The sequence below is a fragment of the Lotus japonicus genome, chromosome 5 (genome assembly GCF_012489685.1).
Source record: "Lotus japonicus ecotype B-129 chromosome 5, LjGifu_v1.2".
NCBI classification, from domain to species: Eukaryota; Viridiplantae; Streptophyta; class Magnoliopsida; order Fabales; family Fabaceae; genus Lotus; species Lotus japonicus.
The window spans coordinates 66,857,782-66,881,279 of record NC_080045.1 but is presented as its reverse complement, the minus strand read 5'-3'; the positions used below and the strand labels follow the sequence as shown (position 1 = coordinate 66,881,279).

The window sequence follows — 23,498 nt, the reverse complement described above, 5'->3', positions numbered from 1 at the left end:
ACTCTTAATAAGTTAAAAATGCACAACCTATACATTATCTCATAATTGAAAAAGTTCAAAGCAAAAAGAACTGATATAAAAGATAATATAAAAACCAAAATACCAATCCATCTAAACCACAGAAATTAATAATTTTTAAAACAACTACCATAAAATATATTGGTTTCCCTTTTAAAAGGAAAAGAATAAACGAAGAAGGGACATGTGAAGAAAGTTGAAATGTCAAATTATGATATGGGTAATATGGCCCATAAGGAAAAGGGTATGATAATAATATTATAATGACTGTACTTGAAAATGTATGAAGTATGAAGGAAGCCACCATTGTAAAAGTATGTGGCAGTGGAGGGAGTCGAAGCAAGATGAGGCTATTTTGAATTCAGACCGTTGGATTTAGATTGTAGCTCTTGCCATGATGCAAATATGTGGTTGATAACCTGTGATTATTTCTACATAACGTGTATAGGGTTTAATCTTTCCGACATTTGTTAAGGTGTAATGCACTTATTATGTCCTCTTCTTATTGTCCCCTTCAAACTCCTAAATCAGATATTCGGGGCCCACACTAACCAAGCTTGGATAGCAAATCTAAAATCATTTTCTTACCAACTTGAGTTAGCATAGCTGAACATAAATCTCAATTTTAACTACCATCCCCATATGTTGAGGGTCAAACCCTTTATAATTTCAGTAAAATCTTAATTGGTGAACAACTCTCCTTAGAGAAATCTTTATGCTCATACTCATGAATGAGTCTCTGTCAGTCTCCCCAATATGTTACTAGCACTCTGCCCAATAGCTTAGAGGTGGTTTCTCTTCATTTTACAATTTTTGTTAAAAAAAAAACCCTTTTCTAAGCCCAAAATTAAATCTTTTGCAAGGAATTTTTAAAATTGATAATGTTAATACATATTGGGAATTTGTCTAAATGAGCCTAGGCAAAATTTGGGTTAATCACTCTATGACAAAAATGATATTTAAGATAAGTGATAAAGTATGATTGGACCAATGAAATTTCAATGTCACTTATCTTAAATACCATTGGTCCACATAGGATTATGGTATTTAACCTAAACTTTTTCTAGAGTTATTTAGAGTGTGGATACTTAAAACAATAGATTAAAAGAAATCTTCACACTCAAATTCAAACTTAATATACAATAGTTGGGATGAAGATTATTGATAGGTCTATTGTACACAAGTACTTCTCAAATCTCAATGATTTGAGGGCCTTATTGTCAAACAATTGCTCATTATAAATAGTTTGCCTGAGTTGCCCAAAATAGCTCGCCTTTACAGTTCAGAAGAATCAGAACATGTGGCTAAACTCAATCACATAGCAATAAATTAGGCACAAAAACTAAAAAGAAGCCAACAAAATTTGCAACTTCCATATTGCCAAAAAAGGAACATCGCTACAGCTACTGATAATAATTATATGCTGCTTACAGCACGGCATTCAGAAGTGGATAAAAGTCATCTGCAATCTGCACCAACTGCATCAAGAACTGATTTGAAACCATCTCTTTCCAGGCATGCAGCTAATTCAGCCTAAAACCAATCCAGTGAGAATGAGAATTTTGTGGATGAAGAAAACGATTCATAGATATTCACATAGTGCACACACAACAGAGAAGTCATGAATGGAATATATGATGGATATGATAAGAAAAGAGAGATCGAGAGAAAAATTGAGTGTTTGTCTGTACTATTTGACTGTTTGAGTATCATCACTTTTAATTGGTTATGGAGTCACAATCCACAGTATTGAACATGTGCAAGACTAAGACTAATACCTTAATCTGAGGAATAAGTGCAGGTCCCCCATAAGCAAATGCCGTGTAGAGCTGAACAAGAGTTGCTCCGGCTCGTATTTTCTTGTATGCATCCTCCCCACTAAATTGATATACAAGGCTCATAAATTATTGATTTAAAATTATAAAAGGAATACTAAATCAGATAGTTACAATCCAACTATGGGAATGAATGAGCCAAGGAACATGTAGTTTTCACCTGCTAATGCCCCCGCAGCCAATCAAAGGAACTTTGCCCTGGTATACATGACAGAGCCATGTTGTTAAGACAGCTAAGAGGAGATCGAAAATTATAATTGCATAACAGGAAAAACTAATCAATGAGATACCCATACAGCATACGGTACAGAAAAAAATAGTTTTAGTGCTAGTCACAGGTATTTGCATGTCATATAATTAAATTTCACGTTAAGAAGATAAGAGCCTGTTTTTATCTTTTTTTAATGAAAAAATACTTTATTTTAAAAATCACTTAAAAACGCTTTATTTTAAGAGTATTTCAGCTTTTGTAGGAAAAGCAAAATCTAAAAAGAATCATATTTATTATTATCAAAGTAGCTCTTCTGGAAAGAAAGCAGAAATTCTAAATATCATTTAAAATAAAGCTTTTTTTTTGCAATTGTAATTAAATAAACGAAAAAATAACATGCTTTTCATAAAAATAAATTCCTTTTTTACACAACCACAAAATCAGTTTTTAAAAGCTTAAACAAACAAGCCCTAAGTGGTTGCCTCCAACTTTTACTCTGCAATCGCAAATTATGTGCTAGAAGACACACTAAATCTATAAGTTAAAGATCTTGAAAATAATGAACAGTAAAAGAAACTTTAAGACACTATCAGGTTCTGAGTTTAATGATTATAAGTTTATATACATTAGCAACCATGGACTATATTGCTTGCACCATCAACAATAGTGGCAAGGATTTAGTGATAGTACTGGATAGACTAAATCAACTTAAGTGTGGTTTACTAATCACAATATAAAACCAACAAACGCACCCTTGTCAAGGTATACATCTCCTTCAAGATATTGGTAGAGAGATTGAAGAGAGGCTTCCCACTCAAGCCACCAGCTTCTGAAGCCAATGGATCTCTGCTGACAGGATCTGGTCTTGAAATAGTTGTATTTGATATAATCTGGAAACCATAAATGAATGAAGTGAAGATTTCATAATTTGAACCGCTATGTTCTGGCTACAATATGAAATAAGTGGTAGAGCAGAGAGATACCAGTCCATCCAAGTTAAGAGCCAAGGCAACCTAGAAACAAATATAAACCGTTATACACATATGAAATGAAGATAGAACAAAATACATGAACATGCGAATACTTACTGCAGCAATATCTTCAAGGTCTTCTTTTGATAAATCTGGAGCAATTTTTACCAGCAATGGAGGGGGACCCTCCTCACCCCATTGCATTTCATCACGAGCAGCTTGAACCTTCAAAAGAAAGCAAATTTTTCAATCTCTTCATGCATACAGGACAAGAAACAGATGGAGAAAGCTTCACATCCCAGTTTCTACCTTCTTCACAAGATCCTTCAATTGCTTTCTTCCTTGAAGCATGCGCAAGCCAGGGGTATTTGGAGACGAAACATTAATCACCTAGAAAATGAAAAAAAAAAAATACAGAACAGAATGTCAGCATTTGTACAAAAAAACGTTTAAATCAATAGTAAGCCACATGGATACTTGATTAAATAAAAGCAATCCTTATATCAGTTATGTTTTACCATCTCTTCCTATACAGGCATGTTCCCTTTCCTTGTTAACTTGATGATACCCCTTTCCTAAGCAAATACCCCCATTCAGCTTCTCCTACATAAGTTGATCACTTTTACTAAACTTTTTTGTGGAAAACAACTTTCATACCCGCACTTCACCCATCAGATTTGGATACGGTTGTCATCCCTACATATTACTTGCATCATGTTCAGGGAGGATGTTTGGGCCGGAAATTTAGAGGTAATGAAATACTTGCCAAGGTTGATGTTCCATACTCTGTCCATGAAGAACTTTTTTTCAATTAAAAAACTTAACTGGAGCGTTTACAAGGAGATGGCCAAAGATGACATTGATATGTTACCATCTTTCTCTTTTGTCTAGCAATCTTAAATCAAGGTTTCCTATGAGTGATACAATGATTCTTGTCCTCTAGTTAATGCAGGTCATGATTAGCAAAACCACAAATTTAAATCCATAATCAAGATATTAATGGACCACACACTATCAAAGTTCATAGTTAATCTATAGAGTAAACTAGATGCATTCTTTAGACAATCAAAATTGATAATTAATGGAAAGCAAATGTAAAAAACAAACATCAAACTGCACGGTATTTATTTATAACCTGCAATCAATCATACCATGAATAGTTGCAGCATATAAAAATTCTATATTTCCTTTCTTTTCTATAACAGGCATATATGAAAAGAGAATTTACCAAGTAATCAGCAAATTGAGACAATGTATGAACCCCTTGAACATAGTCTGCTGCAGCATCTTCACTTGTCTTGTTCTTGCCAAGATTGACACCAAGAATGCCAGGGCCAGCCTTTCCACCATGTTTGACTTCATTATTGGAAGAAGTTGAACTGCTTTGAGTTTCATCTAGTTTTCTCTTACCATGCTGAGCACCTAACCGCTTTGCAACAGCAACAATTCCTTCACTATTAAAGCCATATCTATTTATAACAGCACTGCACATGAAATTTATCAGACTTAGAACAATGTAGGCAACACGATAACTTTAAAAACTCCATCCTATCAAATATAACATAAAAGACAATTTTAATGACAAAACCAAAACACAAATTAAAAACCCCCCATTTTGCAACAGAGAGGTCAACCTAAGGTTGTCACGCTAGAGGCTACGCTGATATAACCTGTGCGCCAGTCAGTGTCCAATGGACCAATATTGAATCGTGAGATAACTTTCATGTGAGCAAAGATATGCTATTTTTGAGTGATAAGAAAAGTTGAAAAGAAAAGATGAAACAGATATATTCTATTAACCAAAAGCAGAAGAATAAAGAAACAAAAGACAAATTCTTACCCTTCACTTTGCAACCTGAAGATACGAGGCCTTGGATTGCCTTCCTGAGGGACCGGAGTAACAGAGCCAACCTCTACAAAGCCAAAGCCCAAACTAAGTAAACCATCTACAGCCACAGCATTTTTATCAAAGCCTGCAGCAAGACCTACTGGATTGGAGAACTTTCTTCCCCAAACCTCAAGCCCTAAGCTTGACGGGTCAGGCCTCTTCTCCCTTGGAACCCAACCACGAGCTGCAGCTAAGACGGCAAGATTGTGTGCAATCTCAGCATCCAGCAAAGCGAAAAAGGGATTCACAAGTTTTGTTGCATTGAACAACCATCCACTGCAAAGAAGAGAACTCGAAAACTGGATCATTCATTTCCTTTTGCAAGCCAAGCATGATCAATAAATTTTCTCAAGTGAAACCACTTAAAAATTATAGAATACTACATTTACAACTGGAATGCAATCAATGCATCTAGAATACTAAACACAAGGAGAACTTTTTTCCCAACAAATGAAACAGAAATAATATGATATATTAAACAACAATTAAAGGAGCAAATCAAAATGCACAAAATACTCAAACTCCAAAATGAAAGTACCAGAAAGTAGCTTCATCCACAGTACTCACATAAGCTCCCCCAGCTATAAGTAGGCCTATGGTAGCTCCTGTAAACAACCTTCCCTGCAAAACAAAGTAATCAGAGTAAGCAAACAGCCTCAGAAGTCATAAACAAGCAGAGAAGTTTCTACAATCTCAATCACAGAATACAGACATTGCATATTTTCTTAAATACATTTCTAGAAATTTTCTCTATGATCATTCAATCCATCAACAAAAGAACTCACACCCTGCAACATGCACGCTGCTTTGGATAATTGAAAATTGCCTCTATGATCTTTCAATTCATCTTTTGATTGAAAATCTCAGCAACAACAGTATGCATAATGTTAACAAACATTTATACATCTAAAATGATGAAAATGCATACCTTCTTCGAATAATAACCGATCTTAGGAGCACTTTGTGGTGCAGAAGAAAAACATTTAGCGCAAGGGATTCGATTCGAGAATACCCTTTTGACTAAAACATCTCTCAGTAGCTTCCTAGAAGAACATGCGGCCATTAGTTCAAAAACTTCACAAAAATCCCCACACAAACGTAACTTCAACGCAACACTCAGAAAAACCAGCTCGCGAAACGCTGAGAAAGGGGAAGCAGAAAAGCGAGCGAGATATTCTCGAATTCGTGACACTCTGGTTATCGATAACGAGAATATGAGAGGGGTTTGGCGTAGTGGAAACTTGGAAGGTACTATACGAATTTGATACGAACTTTTGCTTCCGCGGGCAATGGGTGGGAAGCAGAAAGCTCGAGTGGGTTTGTGGAATCGGAGAGAGAGTGGTGGTTGGGACTGGAATGCGGTGGTTCCGGCGGCGGTAAGGCCGTCGTGAGTGGAGGCGGGGTTTTAGAAGAGAGGCGCAGGAGAAGATGGTTAACTTTTGGCCACGTTAGTTCTGAGTCATTCCCCTAATGCTTCAAAACGATGTCGGTTTCTTGAAGGACACTAAAGCCCATGGAATATAAATTGGGCTCTGTTTGAAGCCCAACTTCATCACTTTTTAAACACCTATATATTGATAGGGATTGCTGGCATTTTTTCTTGGTCCAAAATTAAATCACTTCATTGGAATCTGCTAATCGAAATGTTAGATTCAATATCCATCGCCACATCGCATTGTCATCGTCATCGTCGATGCGATGGTCCGATGGAGTCATACTTAGTCTTTCCTCAATAGTTTTGTAGACCTTCAACCAACTCATACCTATTTTTCTCCCTCTCCCTACTCCTCCTCATTCACGATCGCCCCCATCAATGGGACTCATTTGCAACCTTTGCATGCCCTACTTATTCACTTTAACGGATCTTCCATAAGGCTCATTTGAATCTACCATTTGAATCTGATTTTCCTAAGACCATTTTTTAAGTTGCATGATTATGCCTTGTGACCAAAACCAAAAGAGTTCAACTACTTTGTCATCAATCTTATCGTCGTCCACCGTCGAGTTAACATCCTTCACTGCAAAACCTTCCCCATAATCCGCGACCATTATCCGCAAATGGTCACACCGCTAGTTTCACCTAGTTGTATAGCAATTTATATTTAAAACATGATGACTTTTGAGTTATTGAGAGGTGATTAGAATACAAAGTTGCAATGTTATCCATAATATATACATATATACATATACACATATACATTCAGGGATTTTTCTAGGTCCAATCATCGCCTGCTTGGCACCTCATGATTGCTTAATTTGATAAAAAATCTTACATGGCATTCAGTCATTGATTCCTCTTATCCTACACCTTTCTCCTTATCCTTTACTCATCTCTCCTTAATAGCATTTATTGAGAACGCGTTTTTCCCTGCTCTCCTCTCTTTTCCTCCTCTGCCGTTTCAACCCTCCATCATCTCTTCCAGATTTTCCTCACCGTCTGCGATTTCCAAATTGATAAGCCCTTGAATCGAAACCTAAAGGGCTTCCGGATTCTGATCATTCATCGCTTCAATCGCATCTCTCATAGCCTGCTCCGATGCAAACGTCACAAATCCAAATCCAAATCCCCTCGACCTTCCATCCTCACGATCACTGATGACCTGAAATTCAAACTAAAACAAACAGCAGTATCAGATCTAAGAATTCGTATTCACAATTCGCCCTCCTCTCAAGATCAAAGGCTACGAGTTTCATTTTCCTGATATCACTGATGGATTCGCCAGTCATATTGAATTCCTCATGTTGATTACTAGCTTCCATTATCAGGTAAGGATTTCATGCTCTTTGGTTTCATTTCTTCTACAGTATTTCTTTTGTTGCTCTATGGTTTCATGATGTTTAGTGGGTATAGCTTGACAATATAACTGGTCACTTGGTTTTAGACATCAACTCCTTTCTTATATTCCCTGCTCCTTTTTCTATATTAAGTTTGAAAGTTTGTATCCTACGTTCTGTATGAATTAGTTGGTGTAGCTTCTGATGACAGTTTGATTGGGGCTTGATAGGGGGAATGATGATGATTCTATCATGAAGATGAAGGCTGCTGAGTAGGCTCTGGAAGAAAAACACAAGGTAACAATACGGTTCTTTGTAAGATTTAGTACCTGCAATATAATGTAGTCCGCCATATGTTATTCTATGTTGGTTGGGAAAGGGTTAAGATCAGTGTCAGATAAGTTTAAATCTACTATTATTATTTTTTTGTATGAGGATGTACTCATAAATTTTTTGAGTAATTTAGTCATGTTGGCATTTCTGAAATCCTCTGCTATTTGCAGCAAAAACCTTCATTTGAGCTATGAGGAAATCCTCTTATCTGATTTCAAGTATTTTCTTTGACAAACAATTCAAGTAATTTGGCAGAAGATGAGATGAGTATTAATCCACGATTGAAGTTTAAATCTCTTCAATTTATTGTAGTTCTAATTAGGGGTGAGCAAAACATCCATTTCGACCCGGACCCGCTATACCCACTGTAGAAAAAGTGAAACGGGCGGATTTGGGCGGTTTATCGGGTCCACGGGTAGAGAGAAAAGGGTTCAAACGGTTGACAGCGGGCGGGTCCGGTTTCAGAATTATTTACCATCGGTACCCGAAGCATTGTCCTCTTTTGCTGACTACCACTGCATGCTAACTCCTTTCCCACCTCCCTATTTCCCACATTTCACTGACAGGAGAGATTTCCGTGTACAAGTCCAACTCCTCCATGATCATCAATTCATCATCATCACATGTCATGAAATGAATATATACATGACATGATAATATCAGTATCACCTCACTAGGGGTGGGAATAGGCCAGGCCAGGCCAGGCTTTACGTAAATAGGCCTTGCCTACTTAAAAAATTTTAGGCCTAAGCCTGGCCTTTTATCTATCAGAGGCTTTTTTTTTTGGCCTGACCTGACCTTTTTAAAAGCCTGGCCTGGCCTGGTAGTCTATTTAAAAGCCTATTTTATAATAATCTTTAAATAGGCCAACAAGCCTACATGTAAATAGGCCGGCCTATAATTTTTTAAGCAACAATATTGATAAAAACAAAAGAAAAAATTCCTGTATTTGTCTAAGATACAATATGTTGTCCAAAGAATAACTTCAATTATTCTAAAGCTGCCAAAGTGCACTATAACAAATGCTTACAACTCTTCAAGGATCTGACTACATAAAATGATATCATATGCATTGTTACCAACAATCAAAATGTCATAGGACCTGGGTAATTCAAAAATTCTTCAAGAGTTCTTAGAAGATCTGAGTACGATAATATGCACTAATAATAAGAAAAGATCTCAACAAAAAATCAGATTTGAGTACTAAGCAACTCATTACTTTGCTATTTAATAAATCTGGAAAATAACCTCCAAAAATCTTCCATAACATACTAGATTCATAAACAGTACTCAAGGAAAAAAAGTCTCAACTAGACAACTACACAAATAACATTAGATAATATCTCAACAAAAAGCATCATATCAGTATTTAAAAAATCTGCCAGTATGCTCCTTAAGAAATCAGCAGCTCATGATAAAAGCACCTCCAAAATCTCATCAAAAAACACCAGATCATCTTCTTGTGTCCTTCATAAACAGTCCCAGCAAAAAACACCTTGAAAATAAGAGAATAATGTCACTAGACTGAAAAATATAAAATAATTATTATAGAGATAAAAAAACTTACAGATATGGAAAAACACTTAAAATGACATTAGATCTTCAAGTTGATCTCCTCATTCACTTCACCCACCTTCAAAATAAGAAAATAATGTCACTTAGTCTGAAAATATTTTCAAAATCATTATTATAGAGATAATAAAAAACTTATAAAAAGTAGTTACCTTTGGCTTCTTCATCAAATTATACTTATGACGCAGCCAATCCCCTCCACAGATGAGTGCTTCAATAGATTTTTCATTCAATCTAGAACGAAATTCATCAATTACTCGCCCTCCAGCACTAAATGTAGACTCAGATGCCACTGTGGAGATAGGTATAGCCAGTATATCAGCGGCCATCTTGGATAAGACCTTATACTTTAAGCTGTTGTTCCTCCACCATTCCAATGCACAAAATGAGTTATTATTACCATCGGGAACATAAACACCTTCATCAAAATAAGCTTGTAGTTCTGACTTCATTGGGGGAACCGCTTCCTTTTCACGCACAAGATTCATAATTTGGTCAAATCCAGTGACAAATGAAGATCCAGATTCAGTTGAGGATGTTACATTGTTACCACCATCATTTGAATTCGCAGCCACAAAGGATGACTCCTCAATACTCATAGACACATACTCATCATATAACTTTTCCAATGAAGTTCTAACCTTACTTATATTCTCCATGGCAACATTTTCAGGTTTATATATCAATGGAAAGCATATATCAACAATGTGAAATTTACACCTAGGATCTAAAACACTCGCAATAGCCATAAGCAAATTGCACTCACCCCAGTATTTGTCAAATTTTTCTTTCATTGGGGCTGCCATTTCTCTCATGAAGTCATCTTCATCCTCAGACGCATTGTCAATTACTTGTTTAACTCTCCAAACTTCAGCAAGATATAAATTAGCAGTTGGATACTCACTACCTGAGATTACATGAGTAGCTAGATCAAACACTTCTAGAAGTTTGCAAATCTTCTCAACTTTGCTCCAATCTTCAAGTGAAGGTGAATAAACATAATGCGGCTCTCTTTCCTTGTATGCAGCCAAGGCGGTCTTGAATTTCAAAGAAGTAGACAACATCTGAAATGTTGAATTCCATCTTGTTGGACAATCAATAACAAGCTTCCTTTCCTTCAAGCGTTTCTGTTCAACCACATCACAAAAGGCCTTTAACCTTGCATCATTGTAGTTGATATATTTCACACTTTCACGAATATTGACAATGACACTCTTGATTTTGCTTAAGCCATCTTGCACCAACAAATTTAATATGTGAGCACAGCACCTAACATGAAACAAAGCACCATCAAGAAATAACTTATTGCCTGATAAGTTCTCCTTGAGATTTTTTAAGCATTTATCATTGTAAGCTGCATTATCAACAGATATGGAAAAAATTTTATTCTCAATCCCCCAAACTTTTAAACACTTGAAAATGGCGTCAGCCACATCAACCCCACGCCTAGGAGCTGGCACTTTCACAAAACTCAAAACTCTCTTCTGAAGCTTCCACCCGGCATCAATGAAGTGACCTGTAACCACCATATATTCAGCTACTTGGTGGCTTGACTTCCACATATCTGTTGTCAAACTAATCTTATTCACACTTTTCAGCAATGCCTTCAAGTTTCTCTTCTCCATCTCATATAAAGCTAAACAATCATTTCTTATGGTTTTACGAGTTACCTTTTGAAAATCTGAATTTGCATACTGGAAAGCCCACATCCAAACATCATTCTCAACCATACTAAACGGCATTTCATGAACCATAATAGCAGAAGCAATGATTTCCCTCATCTTTTCATTATTGTATCTAGCACCAGAATTCAGAAACGGGTTACCTGAGTTACAAGGCTGAAATGGTATGGTACTTTGCTTCTTTTCACTAGCCAAATGCACTCTCCTTTGTAAGCAAATTTCTGAATGTCTTCTCAGATGGCTAGTACTGGCTCCTTTCCCACCTGTAGACAATTTCTCTTTGCAATATCTGCAAACTGCTTTCTTTGCACCCCCGGTAATTTCAATTTCATCAAAATCTGCCCAAACTGGAGATGTTTTCTTCCTCTTTTTCTTGGTTACCAATTCTTCACCGACCTGATCTTGGACTTGTTCACCATCTTGTGCGTTATCTTGCTGTTGACTTGCCTCTGGTTGGACATGCTCGTTCACCTCAACAACAATAGGATTGCTCTCAAGTGGAGTAGACATTTGTGAATCTGTAACAAAAATAGAACAATGAGGATTTTTGTTTTAAAAATTATTGATTATTTCTGTACCTAGAATAGAACACAATATTCATCTAATTGAGTTCATTGATAAAATATGACAGAAAATAAATTGTTACATAAGTAAAAAGTTCAAGTTATACAATATGCAATGAACTGTCCCAGGAAATTGTGAAAAGTGTAATCTCTAACTTGCAATTGTCATTACCACTAAACACCCTTCCCCACTACCATTGCTGCCTTCTATCTATTAAAATGAGTGTTAATTTGATTAAACAGTATATATGTACCTCCACGACAACAACAAAAAATTATTTAAAAAGATTTTGAATTAAGGAGTCAACTGTTCTAGTGATTAATGTTAAAACACATGGGCCACATGGCCTTTTGTGGCTAATAGATTAGGATTCAGGTCTTATATATGCAGTTTTCCTCCAATCCCCAACCCTCAAAGATGTATGTATTATGTATATATGTACAGACTTGTCAATAATGTAACCTGGAAATTGTTGGTTCTGTCTAATAAAAAAAGATTTTGAATTTTAGGGAACGATTCAAACTATTTGGTAGTTTAGTGACATGCATCACCGGTATGAAATCCAAACAAAATAATATGGCATAGCAGACAGTATATCAGGTACGTGTTCCTAACAACATTAGAAAATACAATATAGGTGAATTTGGTACTACCCAGAATTTAGGGCCGGCTCATGGAGATGGAGATGGTGCAAACCGTTGAAACTTGAATTTGGTACTACATTAGCAGGGTGGTGCAAACCGTTGAAACTTGAAAGGGGCGATGCAGAGAAATTAGGGCCGGCTCATGGAGATGGAGATGGAGAATGGAGAGAGTGAGAGTCTAAGAGAAAGAGTCAGAATTAGAAAGGCAACTTTATTCACAATTAATAAGAATTTGAAAGCAAATAGAAGGTCAAGGGTTACTCAAGTCTCATGATTCAAGAAAGAAAACGGCTGAAATAAATCAGGTGAAGCGTTGGACTTGGATACTGGAAGTTGGAAGGTGATATATACTTTAATAAATAAATATTATATTATATGAGTTAATATATTAAACAGGCCGGCCTGATAGGCCTAGAAGGCTTTTTTATAAGCCCAAGCCTGATCTATTTAATTAAATAGGCTTCTTAAAAAGCTTGAACCTAGCCTTTTTATTAAATAGGCCGGGCCAGGCCAGGCCTTAAACAGGCCAGGCCATAGGCCCCTTTCGGCGGCCTGGCCTATTCCCACCCCTACACCTCACCATAGTGTGCCTTTTTTATTTTTAATTACTAAATAAATACTATATAAAATTAGTTGATAATATAATATAAAGAAGAAGGAATAAAAAACGAATTTGAGCAAGGACGACGTCGTTCACAGCTGCTCTTGCCTCTAACCATAGTAATTTTCACATCCAATTAAAAGTATGCAACTTTTTTCACCATGGAGGTTGGAGTGTTTTCTCCTCCTTCCTTATCTGGTCTTCATTCTTCTCCATTTTCCTCCTTTGGTCTTAACCCGCCCGAATCACCCATTCATCCGAGGAGCCAGCCGGTCGGAAAGGGGTGGAGTTTTTGTGTTCTCGGTTTGCACATTTGATATTTGATATTTTTCAGATCGGTGTTTATTTTGAGCCTGAGGTTTTGTTTTTCTTTTCTTTACTGTGTTGATTATTGAAGCAGCTTACTAAGGTTCTGAACGGGAAGAACATTCAACGTATTCCATGTGATAGCTTGAACATCACAAAATATGATTGAAGACTGAGCATAGGAAGAGCTGGTGACTGATACTTAATTGAAGGATGGTTATTTTCTTCCTTTGGCATTTATATGATTGTATATTACTATTGATTTATCGCACAAGAACTCAGTATAGAATTTGCTTGACTTATACTTTAGTTACTTGAACCAATCTTGTAATTTACTTATGTTCTACATGACAGTCATGCCTCAGTGGGGATTCAAAAAATTTGATGTTTGTGAACATCTCACGTGATCCATCTTCAGCTGTATAATCACTCTGCTCTCTTCGTTTTGCGGCCAGAGGTAAAGGCAATGCCTGTGAGATTGGCATTCCAGGACGTTAAACAATATAACTTTTCCTCAATCAAATATTAAACATGCAGGGTTATATATGTAATTAAAATCATGTTCCAAAGTAAATATTAATATGTGAGAGTAATATTTGTTTGTTTTATTTAACTTTGATTATTCATATTAGTTTATGTCTCTACGAGAGTTTATAGGGAGTTTGTTAATTTTCAAATAGAAAAACACTTTAAATTGTCTAGGGTGAAGACTCACCAGTGTCCATGCATCTCTTCTCAGCATATTGTAGATCACTCTCAAGCTTTTCTATCTTTTGCACATATCCTTCTTCAACTCTCTTATACCATCGGAGGCAAAGCTTAAGCCGCTTAATGAAATCCACCATCTGCAAGGGATTCCCCCTCTGCATCTTCTCAAGCAGCAACCCTTCAATCTCCTCTGGGGTAAACTCAACAGTGCCGTCATTAGCTTCAAATAGAGCTTTGTCACGTTCTTGACGCTCTATTTTGGCGGTCCATATCATCCGCAACGACTCGAGTGGTTTAGCACCACCTGCACAAGGCTCCGAGGGGTTCTGTTCGGGTTCCCGGAAGCCATGTTCGAAAACGATGAAATTGGGATCAGAGAAGAGAAATGGTGTACCGGAACGATCCATAAGTGCTTCTATGTTAAAGCATTCATCATGGTTGCAAACCTGAAAGAAACATCAGCAAGATTATCATAGTTTCTTGAAACCATCATCTTGAGACATAAACTATCTGCATGTCTACCTTACCATGTTTACATTACATTCAATCTTTATCTTATCATAACAACCCTACAATGCTTATTAACTCAACCACATTTTATTCTATTAATTTCCAAATATTTCATCACAATATTTATAACACTAAGGACAACCAAGTTCACTTTCAGTTTTTGGAATAAACGAATAGGTTGGCATCACACTATATAAATACATATTCAACATAGCAAGGGAACATGTCTATCTTATCATAAGAATTGCTGAGAATAGTTCAGATGTGCCACATTTTAATTACTAAGGTATCATAGCTGAGATCCTGAACACATTAGCTTCAAATAGAGCTTTGTTACGTTCTTGACACTCTATTTTGGCGGTCCATATCATCCGCGGCGACTCAAGTGGTTTAGTACCACCTCCCTTTTTCTGCACAAGGCTCCGAGGGGTTCTGTTCGGGTTCCCGGAAGCCATGTTCGAAAACGATGAAATTGGGATCAGAGAAGAGAAATGGTGAACCAGAACGATCCATAAGTGCTTCTAATTGATAAGCAAAAATTTGAAATCAAAAACACTAATTACTGAGGAAAATAAGAATTCAAACTAACTAATAATTAAGCAATAATTTCACTAATCTGGGGATTGATAGGGAGAGTAATTTAAGGTCAAGCACAAATTTGAATTCAAAAACACTAATTACTAAGTGAGGAATAAAAGGGAGGTCAATAATTTCCTATTCTAAAAAATCTCTAATATTTAAATAAGTTCTTTCCTATTTCATTTTTTTTTTCAAATTTCATTGATAATTAATAATGATCAAAAGATCAGATTGGATTGGCGGTCCTAAATTAGGCTTTTCAGTAGCTCTGCATGATGACGGTGGCGGCACAACAAGATTAAGAAATTGAAGGCTAATAATTTCGCATGATTAGGTTTGAAATGCTGAAAAATCATTAACTCAGCTAATAAGGCAACTAATCAATCACATAAAAAAAATGAAAAATACTGCTTGAAGATACCTGAGATGGCGATGAGGGCATAATGCCAGCCAGGGTGAAGATTAGGGAAGACCGCCGCTTGTGATGATGAAAATTAGGGAATAAACGCCGTGGAGAAGATACTGAGTCATCGCCGTCATGCCAAGGAGAGGAGGGAGGCCACAGGTGGCGATAATCGAGTTGCCGATGAGTGGATGAAGTCTGAATCAGAAAGTTGAAACCATAAAACAAATAAGGTCACGAGAAGCAGGCACAACCCAGAAAATAAGTCATGAAGAAGAGAAACCATAAATTGAATACCTGAAAAACAAATCAATTCATGTAGAACCTAAATCAAGGCATGAAAAACGGCGCCGGTGAGGTCACGACCCAGCCACTAAGGACGTTGAAAGGAGGATTGGATGAAAACGCTGAACTGAGGTACGGTGGCGGCGCATCCTGAGAGGAGGTCATTCACGGAATGGAGGAGTGGCGGTGTCAGTGAGGTGGTGGCAGGAACGGCGTCGAAGAGGAAAAAATATGAAAGATGGAGAAAAGAGTTGAGAGAGAGAGAGAGACCGCAATGAATGAGAAAAAGTGAGAGAGAATGAGAGAAACAGAATGAAGAGCAAGCGTTAAAATGAAAGAGAGTGAAAGGGAGAAGAATGAAAGAGGGGAAGGAGGAAGAAGCTATGTATGACACGTAGGATTTGGACGAAAATTAGCCAATCATTGAATGCCACGTCAGATATTGAGTGACCTAGAATAACCCCTGAATGTATATATTATGGATAAGAAAAATTTCACGTGTCATTCTCAGGTTAATTCTCATAAAAAAAAATTCACATGTCATTCCATTAGATAATTTCTCTTTTGTTGTCATTCCATTAGATAACTTTTCTTTTGTGTTATTTTATCTTGAAACCGAATTTTAAAAAATTTGCCCTAATTATTTAAGATTTACCTAGATTACTCCTTACTAAATTTATTTCTAAAAAAATCTTGAAACGATTTTCATTATCTCTTTAAATTAGGAAAAGTCTCAAGCCTAATTTACTATATATTTACAGGAATCCCCTGATTTCTTCTTTTATTCTTTCTCATGATCTACAATGTAAAAATAAAATATGTATTGCTGAGATTATAATTCATTAAAATTTTAAAAGATTTTCCCTAATTATCTAAGATACTGCATATCAAAGATTTTCCCTAATTTGCGAATTGGGGGGTGGGGGGAGAGAGAAAGAAGGACGATTAATGGGCAAAGAGGAAAAAAGATATAGGGAAACTCAAAATTTAAAATGACAAATAAGAGAAAAGAGAGAGGAACGAAATTGGGGGACAAAAAGAAAATTAAGGGGGGAATTAATGAGGAAGATGAGAGCACATATTGTGAACAACTTTTAAAAAAAGATTAAAACATAGATAACTTAGAATTTAAAAAATAATAGCTGACGAACTCTTATAATCACGTTCATGATTAATTGATATATCAAATATAATAGACATATTTTCCGTGCAACGCACGAAAAAAAACACTAGTTGAAATAAAATGAACATATTATTTTTGCAGCACGTGGGGTTTGAAGAGTCTCTGCATAAGTTGATTGCAGCTTATTTCTATAAGCTCATTCGAATAGCCTATTAAAATATACTCAAAACAACTTATTAGGGAGCTATATGTTATCTTAACACTTAAGTGCTTATGTTTTAAAATAAGCTCAAATAAATTGTAAATAAACTCTTTCAAACATACTCTAAAACTACAACAATATAAACTGGGTGTAGTTAAATAAATAATTCAAACACTCATATAATAAACATTAGTTTCACAGTTCTACTAGTTCCTAAAATTAGGAATACTTTATATCACTACCAAATCTTAGAATCGGATAGCGTTGTTAATAGTTTATAAACACTCATATCATAAACATTTAGTTTCACAATGCCACTAGTTTATGAAATTAGGAATCCACTATGCCTCGTTTGAAAGAGCTTATTTGATAATATAAGTGCTTATGTAAGTGTTTGAGAGAGTTCGTGTAAACAACTTATGTCATACTATAAGCAGTTTTGAGCTCATTTTCATAAGCTGCTTATGAAAATGAGCTTATACTTATATATAGCTTATTTTAAATTTATTTGAATAAATTTGTAAAAAATAGTTTATGAACTAACGTTCGCTTATGACTATAAGCGCTTAATTAAGTCGTGTTCCCAGACGGTTATATCACTACCAGATTTTAGAGTCAGATAGTTTATAAAAAGATAAGGGCATTTTGGGGTTATTAGAAAAATTGTGTGGTGTAGTTTGGGCTGGGAACTTGAATTGGGCTGTATTTGACTATTTGTAACCCAACTTGATAGATTTTCCAGCCCAACACTTACCGGAGTTTGGCGGCGGTGTTGCCACAAAACCGAAACACGTGATGCGGCATCAGTCACCTTCGCTGACTGAACACAAAAATCCAACATAAAACTCACCACCATCATCATCTTCTCCTTCAACTCTCTTCTCTGCTGAATGGTGTAGCGGTTACCGGCAATGGAAACCCTAGCCCTCACAACGCCGGCGTTTCCAACCGTCACGAGATCGAGGTCGAACTACCGTCCCATTATCCGATGCTCCGCCGCTAAATCTTCTTCTCCAGGTAAATTCGCTTTCGCATTTTCCGATTGCCGGTTAACTTGCTTCTCACGATAACGGTTTGTGTGGTTCAGTTGTCAATGCAGATACGTTTCTAGAAGCTTCAAAGAAAGGGAACGTGATTCCTCTGTACCGATGTATATTCTCCGATCACCTCACGCCGGTTCTTGCTTACCGGTGCTTGGTCAAGGAGGATGAGAGAGATGCTCCTAGCTTTCTCTTTGAGTCGGTTGAGCCGGGGTTTCAAGTTTCCAGCATTGTAAGCATGATTGATAGTTTAGTTTACATTTTTTTTGTTTTTGTTTTTGTTTTTGTGATGATTGATTTGATTGTGAAAGTTTGCATGTTGGTTTGGATTGATTGTGTTAGGGAAGGTACAGTGTGGTGGGAGCTCAGCCGTGCATGGAAATTGTGGCGAAGGAGAATTCGGTAACTGTCATGGACCATGAGGAAGGACGCAGGACAGAGGAATTTGTGGAGGATCCATTGCTGATTCCTCGCCAGATCATGGAAAAGTGGACGCCGCAGCTCATCGATGAACTCCCCGAGGCGTTTTGTGGTGTGTGAAATGGATTCTTAATTGCAACTACTTTAATCTGTATTTTGACTATGCCATGGTGGTTTTTTTGTTGTTGCTGTGTTTGATATTTTAGTCTTTAGTGAGCGTCGTCGATTCAACTATCATGCTGAATTCTTCTATTGTGATTTAACACTGTTTGCAATTAGTTGATTTTCAAAAGCGATTACATGCATGTTTGGAAATCTTTCTAAAGTCAAAATTATTTGGAGTTTATGTAAGTAGCAGAATTGATTATGAGGGAAAAAAAAATCCTGAATTGCTAGACATGTTATACTAGGTTTATGTTCCAACTTATGAGTGTAACTCTAATGCCAAAGTAAAGATGAAATGGCCTATGACTTTATGCACACACCAATGGAATTTTATTTGTCACTTCAGCTGTTGAGGGAAAATGGATATTGGGTACCTGAGCAATTTTGCCTGGTATACGTTTGACTGAGTGGCAGTTTCTTTTTTCCAGGTGGTTGGGTGGGTTATTTCTCTTATGATACTATGCGCTACGTAGAAAAGAAGAAACTTCCATTTTCTAATGCCCCATTAGATGACAGAAGTCTTCCTGATGTTCATCTGGGCCTGTATGATAATATTATAGTGTTTGATCATGTTATGAAGGTATTTTACATTTACCATGCTCTGTCCAAATGTGATTATTGTTTGTAAGAAAATTCTGCTTCAATTTATGAGTTTATTCACATTTTTCACTATAGTGATACTTATTAGACATCTTCTTTCATTCCTCTCCCTATGTGGGTATGTCCATTAAAGCATCACAAAGAACTGGCAGTTGAGCTAAATAAACAAGTTAATGTTCTGAAGCTTGTTAACTGATTCAAAACATATGAAGTTAATCATAAGCACCTTAATATTACTTTTGCAATTAACATGTTTCATGAGAAAGTTATGACTGCGTCTAATCATTTGGGATAGAATAATTTTGTTCATATTGATGTACTGAGAAGATGTACTTTCATGGTCCTGGAAATTTTTTCTATTGTCTTTCCTTGACTTTTTTCAAACCAGAAAGCATATGTGATTCATTGGGTTCGGTTAGATCGATATTCTTCTGCTGAGGAAGCCCTCAACGATGGAATGGATCGGCTGGAAAACCTAGTGTCTAGGGTGCATGACATAATTACGTGAGTAAACTAATCCGTAGTTTTTATTCTATAGGATCAACATTTCAAATTCATGTTAAAGATGGCACTGTTTTTGTTTTACTCAGTTTAATTTTCAGTCTCTACAATTATATTTGTCAATTTCAGGCCAAGGCTACCTGCAGGTTCAATAAAGTTATCAACTAGTCTCTTTGGTCCTAAATTGGAGCTGTCAAACATGACAAACGAGGAATACAAGAATGCAGTATTGCAGGCTAAAGAGCACATACTGGCTGGTGATATATTTCAAATTGTACTAAGTCAACGGTTTGAACGGAGAACTTTTGCAGATCCATTTGAAATCTACAGAGCACTGAGGATTGTTAATCCTAGTCCATATATGACTTATTTACAGGTATGTCTTCTTCTCCTGACAATTATTTGTGTTTGCATTCAAAGGTTAACTTGTTGAAATACATTTGTTGGTATCAGGCCAGAGGGAGTATTTTGGTTGCTTCAAGTCCAGAAATTCTTACACGGGTGAAGAAGGTAACCTTGTACAACAAATATTCAAATAATTGGCTTTATCTCTTAATTTTCTTCCTCCAAACTATTAATGATATGATCATAATTAACCTAGTTCGTGTTATTTCCTCCATGTTACTAGACTAATCGTTAATGCTATAGGTCTTTCAAGTATTAATAGGCCTTTCATATCTTTTATGACAGGGAAAAATCACCAATCGACCCCTTGCTGGGACTGTTAGAAGAGGGAAAACACCTCAGGAAGATATCATGTTGGAGAAAGAACTTTTGAGTGATCAAAAGCAATGTGCAGAGCACGTAATGCTAGTTGATTTAGGGAGAAATGATGTTGGAAAGGTATGTAGTGTTCAATTCCAGGCTTATTATCTTCTTTTAGTTCATAAGATTAGATTCTTGCATTTTGAAGATTAAGGTTTCTAGGAAACCCTTGATCTAAATGTAAACAAACATATCACAATCAGCACTGTAAAGAAAGACATATTCTATAATAGCCTTGCCTTCACACTAATAAGAATTGACATCATTTCAAGAAAGAGAAATTGTGGGTTTTCTAAAAACTCTTAAACCATTCATAGCTGAAATTGGTTGCTGCACAGAAGCAGTGCACAAAAGAGGAGTATTTAGATGTGAGTGTTCATATGTGTGTGAGTACTCAAGAAATATTAGGTGAAATGAGTGCTATGTTGTGAGAGGTGAGGAATATTTCTTGAGTATTGGATCTTAAAAGATCACGTGATCGCTGTAAAAGAAATCATGTCTCTTTAAATTCTAATCATGAGCACACTTTCAGGATTCAATGATCATGAGGTGCTCTTCTACTCAAAATACACCTCTCATCTCATTTGATATGCCTCATCTCATCTGATTTCTCTGCAGTTTAATATCCATTTTTTCATTCATCCCTTTTAGGCTGCTTGAATTGCCTGTTTTTCTTATCGAGAGTGAGAAGCACAGGCCCTTGAATAGCTCTATAGGTTTTTAAGGTTGTTCGGACTGATATTTTCGAGAAGTATTTGTTAATCTACAATTTATTTTCACGAGAGTAGTCTTCCTCTTCTAGAGTGATGTGTTGACACATAGGATAACATTTTCATCATTCTTTACCACCAATTACCATGTCACCATCATCCTCCACAAAATGCTGATGTAAGTCATCGTGGGCTTTTACCTTCTATAGATAAAGAAATCTTGTCAGTGGGCTTTTGGATGATGGCTCTGTGTTTGATATGTGCAAAACAAAATTCAATCTCATGCACCTTACTTATTGAAGGAGTCAATATTTCATAACACCTACCGGTGTGTATATTCTGTGTTTATCTTTTCTGCATTGCATAGTTGCTTCACAGTTTGGTTTTTCTATGATCCAATTTGTTTTACACTTTTAGCAAACTGTGCATGCTTCGGTAAACCATTTCTTTTATTGTCTTAGCCATGTGCTTAATCCAAGATGAATATGTACAGGTCTCCAAACCTGGTTCTGTTCAAGTTGAAAAACTTATGAACGTTGAACGCTATTCCCATGTGATGCACATAAGCTCAACAGTAAGTTTCACTATCGCAGCAACTTGAATGATATGGAACTAAGTGAGCTAGAGTAGCTTCTAGTTTTACTTGATTCCATTTAGTTCAAAAGCTTGTTTCAGATAATGTAAATCTGGACTTGTCTTTGCAGGTCACTGGGGAGTTATTAGATAACTTAACAAGCTGGGATGCATTGCGCGCTGCATTACCTGTTGGTACAGTTAGTGGAGCACCAAAGGTAAATTTTAGCCCCCTTCAGCGCTGTAGGCCTGTAGCCTGTTTTTGCAGGCTCTTTCTCCTTGCTGATATAGTTTCTGGAATGAGTACCACTTCCCTTCAGTTCTGATTGGGATTATTAAGAAAAAGGTTGACCAATGTAGGTTATGAATAATAGAATGTTTGGATCAGCTTCCAGAAACATTTCTGGGGTGACGCTATTCCACATAAATGATCCTAGCTTTAAAATCAATTGTAGAAGAATTTCCAAACATGAACTAAATATTTTTGAGAACACAAGATGTCCTTTCTTGACGGTAACCAATTTAAGATTGCAGTCTTGGTTTGACTTCTTTGGTCCTAAATTGTTCCCGTGATTTGTGCTGTAACACAGGTGAAAGCCATGGAGTTGATTGATCAGTTGGAAGTCACGAGACGTGGGCCTTATAGTGGGGGATTTGGAGGCATATCTTTCTCTGGTGATATGGACATTGCCCTTGCTCTGAGGACCATAGTTTTCCCTACCAATACTCGTTTTGACACAATGTACTCGTACAAGGATGTGAACAAACGAAGAGAATGGGTTGCCCATCTCCAAGCTGGAGCAGGCATCGTGGCCGACAGTAAACCGGATGACGAGCAGAGAGAGTGTGAGAACAAAGCTGCAGCCCTTGCCCGTGCCATTGATCTTGCAGAATCTTCATTCATTGAGAAATGATCGGGGATTAAGCATCAGCTTTGATATAACGTGACAATGGACACGAGGAGAGGAAATTTGGGATGTGAGATGATGTGATTTTTATCATCAAGGTCTAAGGATAATCCAGAAATCCTTCTTATGCTATCTTAGAATATGAAGAAAACTTAGTCTTTTAAATTATTTGCAATTTATTCCTGTGGATTTTGCACTTGAGCTTTTGCTCCTCAACTCCATTTAGGGAAGAGGATGGAGTTGGATGATTCATGGTAAGAAATAGACCAAAGGTGTTCGAATAGATCAAGGTGAACGTAAATATATTGCTATGGCAAGGAAGAGTGTTGAACTTAAGTTGGAAATAAGGTTAGTTTTTCTTGTGATAGGTTCTCTGAGTCTAGGTTTGAAGAGACCTGCATCGCTTTGTAGGTCACATTTCTTTCAATGGCTTTATAAATCCATAATGGTGAAGTGAGTTTCTTTCGCTGAAGGAATTTACTCTGGTGTTTATATATGTAAAATATGATACACAGTTACACACCCTTATTAATGAACACAGTCACAGTTGCGTATATTGATCGCAAATCGCAATCACTCATGAAGATTATAGTTTTCAGATGTGGC

At 36.6% G+C, this 23,498-nt stretch overlaps 3 protein-coding genes across 4 annotated transcripts; 1 reads left to right on the top strand and 2 right to left on the bottom strand.

Moving 5' to 3' along the window:
* Nucleotides 1-1,119: 1,119 nt before the first annotated feature.
* Nucleotides 1,120-6,403, bottom strand: LOC130718926 (dihydroorotate dehydrogenase (quinone), mitochondrial). Its single transcript, XM_057569577.1, has 11 exons — nucleotides 5,852-6,403; nucleotides 5,462-5,544; nucleotides 4,876-5,199; nucleotides 4,264-4,519; nucleotides 3,345-3,425; nucleotides 3,153-3,260; nucleotides 3,048-3,077; nucleotides 2,817-2,954; nucleotides 2,014-2,051; nucleotides 1,797-1,896; nucleotides 1,120-1,551 (listed from the first exon to the last, which is right to left on the bottom strand). Exons 1-11 carry the CDS (start codon nucleotides 5,984-5,986, stop codon nucleotides 1,477-1,479), a joined length of 1,368 nt encoding a protein of 455 aa, XP_057425560.1. The 5' UTR covers nucleotides 5,987-6,403; the 3' UTR covers nucleotides 1,120-1,476.
* Nucleotides 6,404-9,625: 3,222 nt separating this feature from the next.
* Nucleotides 9,626-15,073, bottom strand: LOC130720026 (zinc finger BED domain-containing protein RICESLEEPER 2-like). Its single transcript, XM_057570610.1, has 4 exons — nucleotides 14,930-15,073; nucleotides 14,116-14,554; nucleotides 9,756-11,803; nucleotides 9,626-9,664 (listed from the first exon to the last, which is right to left on the bottom strand). The coding sequence occupies exons 1-4, from the start codon at nucleotides 15,071-15,073 to the stop codon at nucleotides 9,626-9,628; spliced, it is 2,670 nt and encodes an 889-aa protein (XP_057426593.1).
* A 2,841-nt stretch (nucleotides 15,074-17,914) lies between these two features.
* LOC130717755 (anthranilate synthase alpha subunit 2, chloroplastic-like) lies at nucleotides 17,915-23,364 on the top strand. 2 transcript variants are annotated; one of them, XM_057568111.1, is made up of 12 exons: nucleotides 17,915-18,011; nucleotides 18,113-18,227; nucleotides 18,298-18,482; nucleotides 18,593-18,782; nucleotides 19,264-19,415; nucleotides 19,824-19,939; nucleotides 20,066-20,312; nucleotides 20,390-20,446; nucleotides 20,627-20,779; nucleotides 21,905-21,985; nucleotides 22,116-22,202; nucleotides 22,575-23,364. In XM_057568111.1, exons 1-12 carry the CDS (start codon nucleotides 18,006-18,008, stop codon nucleotides 22,896-22,898), a joined length of 1,713 nt encoding a protein of 570 aa, XP_057424094.1. In that variant the 5' UTR covers nucleotides 17,915-18,005; the 3' UTR covers nucleotides 22,899-23,364. The 2 variants fall into 2 exon arrangements, with proteins under 2 accessions (XP_057424094.1, XP_057424095.1); XM_057568112.1 differs by lacking the exon at nucleotides 17,915-18,011 and having other exon boundaries at nucleotides 18,019-18,227.
* Nucleotides 23,365-23,498: the final 134 nt, after the last annotated feature.

Excerpts from the sequence above, each read along its gene's own strand:
- LOC130718926 (XM_057569577.1), bottom strand. The coding sequence starts at position 5,986 with ATGGCCGCATGTTCTTCTAGGAAGCTACTGAGAGATGTTTTAGTCAAA. Across the intron at positions 5,545-5,851 it reads TCGGTTATTATTCGAAGAAG|GGAAGGTTGTTTACAGGAGC; the intron begins GTATGCATTTTC and ends TTTGTTTTGCAG. Across the intron at positions 3,261-3,344 it reads TGAAGGATCTTGTGAAGAAG|GTTCAAGCTGCTCGTGATGA; the intron begins GTAGAAACTGGG and ends TTTCTTTTGAAG.
- LOC130720026 (XM_057570610.1), bottom strand. The coding sequence starts at position 15,073 with ATGGCTTCCGGGAACCCGAACAGAACCCCTCGGAGCCTTGTGCAGAAA. Across the intron at positions 14,555-14,929 it reads AAGCTCTATTTGAAGCTAAT|GTTTGCAACCATGATGAATG; the intron begins GTGTTCAGGATC and ends TGTTTCTTTCAG. Across the intron at positions 11,804-14,115 it reads GAAGAGATGCATGGACACTG|ATTCACAAATGTCTACTCCA; the intron begins GTGAGTCTTCAC and ends TTTTTGTTACAG.
- LOC130717755 (XM_057568111.1), top strand. Across the intron at positions 18,783-19,263 it reads ACTCCCCGAGGCGTTTTGTG|GTGGTTGGGTGGGTTATTTC; the intron begins GTGTGTGAAATG and ends TCTTTTTTCCAG. Across the intron at positions 20,313-20,389 it reads CATATATGACTTATTTACAG|GCCAGAGGGAGTATTTTGGT; the intron begins GTATGTCTTCTT and ends TGTTGGTATCAG.